This window comes from Rhinopithecus bieti, unplaced genomic scaffold, assembly GCF_001698545.2.
Source record: "Rhinopithecus bieti isolate Rb0 unplaced genomic scaffold, ASM169854v2 scaffold_5948, whole genome shotgun sequence".
In the NCBI taxonomy this organism is placed as follows: Eukaryota; Metazoa; Chordata; class Mammalia; order Primates; family Cercopithecidae; genus Rhinopithecus; species Rhinopithecus bieti.
The window spans coordinates 1,038,990-1,049,306 of NW_016805422.1; the positions used below are offsets into that span (position 1 = coordinate 1,038,990).

At 44.5% G+C, this 10,317-nt stretch overlaps 1 protein-coding gene and 1 pseudogene across 1 annotated transcript; both read left to right on the plus strand.

Moving 5' to 3' along the window:
• The first annotated feature begins 2,904 nt into the window (after positions 1 to 2,904).
• Positions 2,905 to 7,870, plus strand: LOC108529834 (spermatogenesis-associated protein 31D1-like). The gene is given in 8 exon segments (XM_017872345.1): positions 2,905 to 2,980; positions 3,884 to 3,944; positions 4,219 to 4,961; positions 4,964 to 6,708; positions 6,710 to 6,797; positions 6,800 to 6,895; positions 6,898 to 7,147; positions 7,149 to 7,870. Coding segments are annotated over 8 exon segments (3,348 nt in total). The 3' UTR covers positions 7,438 to 7,870.
• Positions 7,628 to 9,125, plus strand: LOC108529835 (spermatogenesis-associated protein 31D1-like; annotated as a pseudogene).
• Positions 9,126 to 10,317: the final 1,192 nt, after the last annotated feature.

Here is a 10,317-nt window from a genome sequence, read left to right on the forward strand (position 1 = left end):
TTTGCTTTCAAAATATTTGATTTAAGTGCTTGTTTTTGCTTAAGCCAATTAATTAGAGCTCTTTTATATAAACATTACACATAACACATGTATAATTACACAGACAGACAGAAAGAAGAAGATTACTACAGTAGTTGTAAGATTTTTCATTTGCCAGTTTTTAAGTTTCTTAATTGCTTACTGGCTTTATGGTGGAGTCCTTGGAAGAACAGGGCCATGAAAGGGGTCTCTGTCTCTGGTGCCTCCTGTTTTTCCCAAGGAGCCCAGGCTTTTAGAGCTTAAATATCTACTTTTAAGTAAGCCGACTTTTAACCACAGTATTCTTTAATAAAGTCTTTTAAAATTTCTTATTACCTTATTTTAGCCAGGCCAAATGGCTGATATTTCTGGCTTTTGAACTTTACCAAAAGTAACCTCCCAGGTGCTCAGAGAAAGGAAAATTTAAGATAGCCCGTGGAGGAGCAGACACTATACAAGGTCATGCAGATATTAAACCAGAAAGAACTTACTTTCTAAGTAGGGAATCGAATCTGACTGCCAGTGTGAAAGGGCACTACCTTAGCTACCGAGCTACAGCACAGGGCACATCACAATAGCTTAGCATACTGTAACGTATATCTGGTTGAAGGGAGTCACAGACTTGTTATGAAATTGATGTAGAGGGCTGGGACTGTCTGTATTTGAGGTAGAGTTAGAAAATGTGGGTCCAAATGACAAATAAGAGATTGAAATAAAAGGAGGAAATAATCGATTCTGGATTTGAAAATACTGATTGATTTGTCACATGATGGGTATGTGTGTGTGTTTGTAAAGAAAGGAACTTTTATCTGAGGAATGTGAGTCCTTTTAAGTTATCAGGCCTAGAGAGACATTAAAATGAGACAGCAAACATGGCCCTACTTCCTCCTTGAGCTATGTATTCATCTCTTGAAGCTGCTTGCTATTGCCACATGTAGCTAGACATTAACCAAATAATACCACATTTGACACTATAACCCACCCCCTATAGCTTAACAATGTAGAGCCAATCACTAATCATTTCTGTAAACCAATGAGAATTCCTGATAACAACTTTGTATCACCCCACTCCTTGTCCCCTTTTTTGACTTTCAAAAAACCCACTTGTAACTGCTGCTAATTACAGTTTATATTTACGGTGACTTGCCTCTGTGTTCCCAGGTTGCGATCCTCAAGCTTGACCCAAATGAATTCTCTATTTATATTAATTTTGCCTCAACTTCTTCATTTTAGGTCGATGTGTATCTGTGTGTACAGAACATGTTCCAAAAGGCTTTGAACAATTTAAACGTCACTAACTTCAGAAAAATGAGTGTTATAAATTCACCCCCAAGAATCCTTGAAGTTTTAATTATATACATTTATTTTATACTTGTTTTAGTTTTGTAGATGTTAAATAATGAATTATTAGTTAAACAATGTTCCAGAGAGTTACAAAACCAATGACTGACAAAAATCATCAGTTTACAGGATAGCAGATTAAACAACAGCTTGCTAAAACGCCAAAATTGTCTCTGCTTGTGAGATTAAAAAACTGGCTAAAATGGATTAAAACTAATAAGACCAACTGGAGTTGACACAGAACAAGCTTGCTGAAGTCACAGATCAAATTTCTACCATGTTTCAAACTAACTCCCCTAAAATGTACACATGCAATCCATGAGGTAGCGTTAAACAAAACTGTGCATGCCTGAGGATGTCCCAGACCTCTTTCCTTCCGCCAATCACCTACTAACCCCAGAGGCCACCCACTAGACCTTTTCTAATAAAATGACTGCATGAAAGCCAGCACACGGGACAGATTTGAGCTGGACTCCTAGCTCCTTGTTGGTTAATTTACAATAAAATCTTTTCTCAAAACCCAAATTGGGCAGTGAGCTTCTTTTCCTTGATGACATTAGTTTTAATCATTTGAGACAGTCCCTCTGATTGGAAATAGCAAAGGCTGACTTCAAAACAAAATATGTAATGTTCAACATTCACAAAATGAAGTAAGTATAAAGGAAATTTAAGTTTCATATCTGGGTTAATGTAAGGCAAAAACATTCTGTAGATAAGACGGATTTGAGGACATATGTGATCCTGAGAGTAGCAAAGCCTGGGTACAGCAAATATTCCAGGCAGTATTTCAGGCTTTCAAGGCAGTGTAGTTGGTGGGACCCAAGTTAAAGGCTCCAAACAGTAAAGGGGGACTCAGATAATACCTGGTTTACTGTTGGAACCAACGGAAAATTCCACTAAGTGTATGACATGAAGAAAGCATGGAGTTGGGAAATAGAGTGGCAGGGTAGGACAGAGAGTCCTAGAGGTCCCAGGAGGGGTGGAGTCAGCTGGGCTGGTAAAAGGCAGGGCTGTGGACACACCTTTCTCTTGTTGCTACCCCCACCCTCAGAAACCCTCTGTGACTCTTCTATGCTCTGTGATGCAGGCCTGGGCCTATCGTTAAGACCGGGCACCCACAATACTCAGTTACCTTCGGAAGTCATGCTATTCAAAGCATGGAGAATATCCTCTGTTTTCTAAACAGCTATACTGACGCAGGGCTGAGCCCTGACTCACCTTGCTTGGATGGATATTGACCACAACTGCATCTACTTGAGTGGGTTGGGGTTGTTTATGCTGTACTTTTTCTATGTGGTATCGATGCTGTGTTCAGGAGGACTAAGGTTTCCGTCTATAGCTCATAGACTACCTGTCTGGCTGTGGTGGAGAGTTCCAGGATAAAATCCCAAATACTGTAATTCTGTGGTCCTGGATTGGATTATTTAGAAAATGTGGGCTCTCTGAAAGAGAACAGTTTCTCCTAAAGTTTGATCATGAGTCACATTCCCATGTCACCTGTCACTTGACCAAATTTTCTTTCGTGTTGGGCTGATCAGGGGAGTAATGCTGAGAGTCTCTGAGCAGAGGCTGCAGCCAGAGTTCTGTCTGCGGGACACTTGTCCTGTGAGGGAGCACAGATGTGACTGTTGGCCTCTGAGTCTGTGCCCTCCTTGAGGACTGCTAACTGAGCACATCAAGTGTGGCTCTCATAGACAAAATCCTCTTGAGTTTTTCACAGAAGGAAAAGTTAGAAATATTTTATCACCTTCAAAAATTGATAACAGGAACACTTTTCTATTAATTACAGAGTCATGTTATTCTTGTATAATGAATGAATGTGCTTCCTAGAGGAGTGAGAGAAGTGAGTCCCAGCCCGTCATTATGTTTCTTTTTTCTCAGCATCAAGGCAGAGCCAGGAGGAGAAGGAAAGGTGGGACATTTAAAGGTAATGCCAACCTGCTCTATCTGAGCTTCAAGGGTGACCCTTCCTGTCTCTTTCATGAGGACTCAGTCCCATGATTTCTTAGAATGTCAGTTACTAGATACAGTTTCAGAAAACAGAGCCCTCAGAAGACAGGCTCATGGGAAAGCAATCAGACCTGAGACAATGCTCACAGGCCCTGCTCTGCCCCTTCATGGGCATGGCAGAGTGATGGACCTGAGTAATGGGTGTTGCCCAATAGGTGGCCAAGTTAGATATCAAGGAAGGACTACTGGTTGGCTTGGAGTCAGAGTTTCTGTCTCACAACTCTGCATAAGTACTTCGACTTCCTTGATGCTTGGATTCCTCCTGGAGGTAACCACTGATGTCTGTGTTTCACGTGGTGGTTTTGAGCATCACATGGGGTAATGTATATGAAAGGACTTTACTAATGATGCCACATACACAAGTGAACCTGTGAATATTATCAATGTCTATTTGCCCCCTTGTACTGATTCTTGGGGCTATCAGAGTTTAAAATCCCAAGGGTCTTCCACAGAGTGACTTCTGTGTGATCCCTGTGCCTCTACCTTCATTGCATATAACATACTGTTTTCCCAGACTGGAAAAGTTTCCAGAGGGAAGCAGAAGAGGAAAGGAAGCTGCTTTCTATTCTGCAAAGGTGATTAATCATTCCCCTTCTGTCCTGTTCCTCCTCCCTCTTTTTTTTTTTTTGCATGTTCTATTCACTTCAGGGATTCCTTGTAGCCTGCTGTAGCTGTGCAAGTGGGTCCCCACAGGAATGGGTATGTGAATTGAATGCACTGGGGAGAGGCTACAGAAGACGTAGTGAGGTCATGGGCGGGGGGCAATGTGAAGCTGGTAGCAGGATTCAGGGGGCCCCACCCCTGCCAAGCTAACAGACCCTCCTTTCCTTGTTCTGATCCTGGCTGCAGCTTTGGACCTCCTGCTTCCTGCAGTCACCTGGACTAGCATCATGATACCATCCGCTTTCGTCGACTGTTATGCCCAGACCCTGACTGTCAGGTGTGTAACAGAGCAACTGCTGATATCCAGCGACTGCTGTCTTGGGAGTCCCTGAAAGATGCTGCTCCCTGTGTGTCCCCTTTGGCTTCTTCAGCTTCTGTGACTGAGTCATCATTCACTCTGTCTTCTGCCCCCTCAGCAATTCCTCCAGAAGACCTAATATTGTCTCCTCGGCCTAAGCCCTCTCTACTGTCCCCCTTAATTCTCTCACATGACCCGATCACCCCCTTAGCTGACTTATTTTCACCCTCACCTCTGAGGCACCCTCTGCTACCACAGCCTGTTTCTTCCCTGGATTCCAAGTTCCTTGTGGACCATTCCCCACCCCAACAGCTTCCCTCTCCCCTTCTCCCATCACATCACATTCAGAGAGTGGAGCCCAATCTCCATCCTGAGGCCAGTTTGTCTCTGAACACCATTTTTTCATTTGACTTCACCCTATCCCAAGATATGAACCCCTTGCCAAATGCTTCCCAGGCCATGAATCCAACTGATTCATGTGCTTGTCATCATGAACCACCAACCCCAACTGCTTTACCACAGCAGGACTGCACTGTAACTCAGTCTAAAGCAAGTCCCACAATATTGAAGCCTTTTCCAGAGACGTTATCTCTAGGTAGCTCTGGTGGGACAGAATATGCCCCAACAATCAGAGCATTGACCATTCATGCCCTGCATCTTCAGAATTCTACTGGTGGCAGCCTCATGGCAAGGACTTGTTTCCCTCCACTATTGCACCATCTGATTTCACGCAAGAGCTTCTTACCCTTCACTATTCTGATGCCACTATAGGGGGGCACTCTGTGGCCAACCTCATACAGCCTATTAACCTATCATTTCTCAGCCATGACATTCTGGAACTCCTGAAGAGACAAGTCAAAAAAAGGGGTGATTTCCTGATGTGGAAAGAAAATGAAAACAAAGCAGGATCTTTTCCAAAACCCTGTAGACCAAACTGTCAACTAAATTCTTCACGGAAAATGTTAGCCTCAATTGCAGATAAGCATGACTTGGCAGCCTCACTTCGTTTTTGGGCCAGTAAAGACAAACTAGAACAGCTGCACATCCACCAGCAGCCCCCATATTCTAAGTGCGTTGAGGACCAGTTAGAGCAAAAATATGTGCAGCTCTTCTGGGGTCTCCCACTTCTGCACAGTTAGTCTCTGCACCCTACCGTTCTTGTCCAACATGGTCATTACTCCATGTTTGTATTCTTCAATGGCATTACAAATACATCTATATCCCAAGAATTTCCAGTACTTCCCCCTCCCCAACCTCTATCCTTGCTTAGTACCCAACTTCTACCCTTGCCTCAAACCCTGCTCTGGGGTCAGTCCCCACATCTCACTCAGATCCAGTCCAGGGCTCAACATCAATTTCCACTCCCAGCCCTACTACCTAGTCCTCTATTCCTGATTAGGATCTGTGGAGTGTGTTTTCATAGATCCCAGAATGAGGCACAGTCTCTTATGCCATCTGAAATTAGCCATCTGGAGTGGAATGTGTTGCAGAAAGTGCAGGAAAGTGTGTGGGGTTTACCTTCTTTGGTTCAAAAATCTCAGGAAGACTTTTGTCCTCCAGCTCCCAGTCTTGCATTGTTTAGGCAGCCCTTTAAGGCCCATGTTCCCATATCCATTATTCCTGGATATTTTCCATTCAGCTGTGAGCTAAGGAAGAAACCAGAGCACCAACTTCGAAAAAGACTCATCCAGAGCAATTGGGGCCTGCCTCGCATAATCCATGAGTCTCTGTCAATGCTGCATCCTCAGAAAAAAATTTCGGAGATATCTGAGTTAGAGAACAATCATGGACCCTTACATAGCTCTTTGGTTGAGAGTCAGGGCTGCAATGTTCTAAAGAAATTCGGATCAAGCATCCCTAGAACCTTCCATGAGGGGAGCTCAAATATGCTTTCCCTGGATTATCGGGGATACAGCCAGGAGAATGGCCCAAAAGATCATCTGTTGCATGATCCAGAGACATCTTCAGATGAGGATCTGAGGTCTAACTCTGAGAGAGACCTGGACACTCATATGATGCATCTGTCAGGGAATCATTCAGGGGAGAGCCTAGGTCAGAAACAACTTGAAAATGCCCTGACAGTACATTTGAGCAAGAAATTTGAGGAAATCAATGAGGGTCGAATGCCTGGGACTGTGCATAGTTCATGGCATTCAGTCAAGCAGACAATGTCTCTTGCTGAGAAATCCCACAGTCAAATAAAACATCGAAATTTGGCAGCATTGCTGGGTGAGGACCACCGCGTTGATACTTCCCAGGAGATTTTATTCCTTAGTTCCAACGACCAAAAGGTGTTGGAAGGCCATATTAAATCTTTCCATATGAGGATGCTGTGGGGCCTTCCCCGCAAAGTCCATGAATCTATAGAAATCTTTAACTTTGAAAGAGGATCTTTCCAATTCCTTTTCCCATTTCGACCTTCCCTCCTCAGCCTCCTCCATTTCTGGTGTAGATTCCAAAAATGGGGTCTTCAACCCCCCTTAGAAGAAGGTTTTCAAGGAGAAAAGTTGGGAACAACAAGCTCAGTTCCGGTCCTGGATTGTCCTCACCCTGTCACCTCACCTGTCGGCAAAGAAAGCAGAGGACCCTGAGAAGACAATTTTCTGATACTGACCATGACCTTATGGAGACAGATTCCAAAGATGGGGCCTCCACACCCCTCAGAAGAAGCACTACAGATTTTCAGGGAGAAAAGTTAGAAATAAGAAGCTCATTCCCCATCCTGGGTCATCCTCACTGCATCATCTCACCTGTCAACAAAGAAAGGCAGGGAGCCCTGAGAAGAGAATTCTCTGATACTGACCATGAGCTTACAGAAAGTCCAGACAGTTGGGGATGGCAGACAGACTTTTCTGCCCCACCCACCACACAGCCTCATAGGCAAAGTCAGTCAGAAACAGACTGTACTAGCCAGTAGATGCAGCCAAAAGCTGCCGATAAGGCAAGCAAGGGCTCGCTGTACGGGAAGGCTTAAGAGAGAGTGTTCCAGTAATAATGAAGAAAGGCTGCAGGGCAGCAGAAAGACATTTTCTGTCACCAATGGGTCTAAAGAGATGTTCAAGGCAGAGGAGCTCTGTGCTCTTCAAACACCATCTAAAACTACTTGACAACCAGCAAGTCAGGAAGCTGCTCAGTGATAAATACATAAATAAGCACTTCTACAACTGAAAGTTTCCCACCAAGAATATCAGTTCCCCGAGATCCTGTGGCATCATACCTTAAAATCAGATGTTGAGCGAGTTAAAGTTTAAATTGGCCCAGAGGGAGCATAGCCAAGTTCAAAGCCGTTTCACTGACATGTCCCTTGCATTAGATAACTTAGTTTCCAAGGACTTACTGACTCATGCTCAGGGCATCTACAGTGAGAACATGTCAACTTCCCAGGTGGTGCATGTCCACTTGGAGGACAGAGGGATACGCGAGGAACAGTAGCAGGAGCCCACGGTCCCTAAGCATGTCTTACAGAATGTCCAGATAAGAATTTCCCACAAGTGGCTGGGCACAGTGACTCATGCTGTAATTCCAGCATTTTGAGAGGCTGAAGCGTGTGAATCACAAAGTCAGGAGTTTGAGACCGGCCTGGCCAGCATGGTGAAACCCCGTCTGTACTAAAAATATGAAAAAAAGTTAGCCAGGCATGGTGGCACATTCCTGTAGTGCCAGCTACTCCAGAAGCTGAGGCAGGAGAATTGCTTGAACCCAGCAGGCGGAGGTTTCGGTGAGCTGAGATCACGCCACTGCACTCCAGCCTGGGTGACAGAGTGAGACTCTGCCTCAAAAAAAAAAAAAAAAAAAAATAAGAATTTCCCACAAACACTACAAAGACAGTGAGCCTGCCAAGACCCAAAGGAGGAGAGCTTGGTGTCCAGGATGCTGGACTGGGGACATCCCGACCGAGGAGAAAGGGCCATCCTGTTCAAAGCAAGACATCAGAGGAGGTGCTTGGGAGCAAATCTTCCCCAACCTTGAAAACACAGCCTCCTCCTGAAAACCTTTTCAGAAAATGGATGAAGACCTTTTTGCAGCAGTTTAATAATCCCAGCATAACATATGAAGAACAATAAAGTTCCTGGGAAAAGGGTACCTCCCTGTCATCATCTGTGCAGAATAGAGGTCAAATTAAAAGTAGAGCTGGCTTTACTGGGACTACTGAAGCTCAGAAAATTAGGAAAGACACTGGGAATTTCCTAGAGAGAAGCTGGGGCATAGGCATGGGATAGATATCACCTGTCCTCAAGAGCCCCTTGTCTTCCCAGTGGAGCTTGGGAAAGCTCAGCACAACCCAGAAGTGCAGGTCAGAGCAGAGCCTGTCCTGGGCTATCCCTGTAACTACATGGCTCCCTCCTGCAAACTGACATGTACAAAATCTTATAGCCAACAAGCTATCTTTGTTGGCCAGAATTATCCTACAATGATTACACAGATCATAGACAAGAACAGATAGCCCCAGAAAGTTAAGGCTTTTAAGGGGAAGATATTGTGTCAAAGGCATCCCCAACCCATGCCCCACAGGAAGCCTGTGCCACATCCAAACCCCACTTGCCGGCATCAGGTCAGCCTGGTGTGTCCAGCCGTCCCGACCAGTGCTAAAAGCACTGTGTTCAGTGATGTGCCTTTACTAACTGGACAGAAAATGCTTCTGAAGCATTTCCAGGGAGGAAAATTCCCCCCCACAATAATTCACTTCTTGTTGAGAATCTTGATTCCCCCCAATAAATATTCTAGTAAGAATAATATTTTCTCTGTGTATTGTGTTGGGGGGCATAGGTTTTGGGGAACACAAGCTTGTGGTTAGGGAAAGGTAGGAGTTAGCTCAGCTCTTACGGACTGCCTCCTTTGACTTCTTTTTTTTTTTTTTTTGAGACGGAGTCTCGCTTGTTCACCAGGCTGGAGTGCAGTGGCACAATCTCCATTCATTGCAAGCTCCGCCTCCTTCATGTCATTCTTCTGCCTCAGCCTCCTGAGTAGCTGGGACTACAGGCGCCTGCCACCACGCCCGGCTAATTTTTTTGTATTTTTAGTAGAGACGGGGTTTCACCATGTTAGCCAGGATGGTCTCAATACCCTGACCTCGTGATCCACCCGCCTCGGCCTCCCAAAGTGCTGGGATTACAGGTGTAAGTCACTGCACCCGGCCTCCTTTGACTTCTAAAAGGTGGCCAATCCCTTGGAGCTCTTGTGGAGGAATAATTATCATGTGCCTCCAAAAGTCCCTTCTCTCCCTGATGAAGTCTGAGGAGATGAGCTCTTTTCTACCTTTTTGCTTGAGACTTACTGATATCGTACGGCAGCCTGTACCTTCCTCCCCATTCACTGCTTCATCTCCTTTAGAGCAATAAGGAAGACAGGCTTCCATATCTGAAGAGAGGGTCAAGGACAGATAAATTTTTCAGAAACAGTGGTTTAATCACGATTTTAAAAAAGTTGTCATACAAGTTGGTGGGAGTGTTTGGGGTATTGCTGGTTGGGGTAGGGTATCAGGAACACTGTGAATGCTGCTTAAGAATTTGACAAGCAGGGCATCCTCATGATTTGGGGAAGCATATTTTGACCTCGATATTGAGATCTTTTTACTAAAAAGTCACTTTTGGGAAGTAGCTCCCCTCCCTGTGTATATCTCCAGGCTGCCTGGATTGATGACATTTTTAATGGGCAAAAAGATCACCTAGCTGTCTGTGGCAGGAATGTTGACCGGGCAACCACCTAGGTAAAATATAGCTGAGAGTAAGGAAAAGATGCTTTAGAATGAATGAGAAAGTAAGAAAAAAGTGAAACTAGGAAAGGATGAGGCTGCTGGTGGAAAAAGGTTTATGCCCTTCATGCCCATATCACGATCCTTTCTCAGTCTGGACCTAGGCACCACCCCCTTGAGGATTACCATGGTGCTGCAGAGCTCACAGATGCCATTTTGGCAGAAGTGTACATGGGGCTGTTCATTATGGACTAAAACATTATCTTTTTTTTTTTTTTTTTTTTTTTTTTTTTTT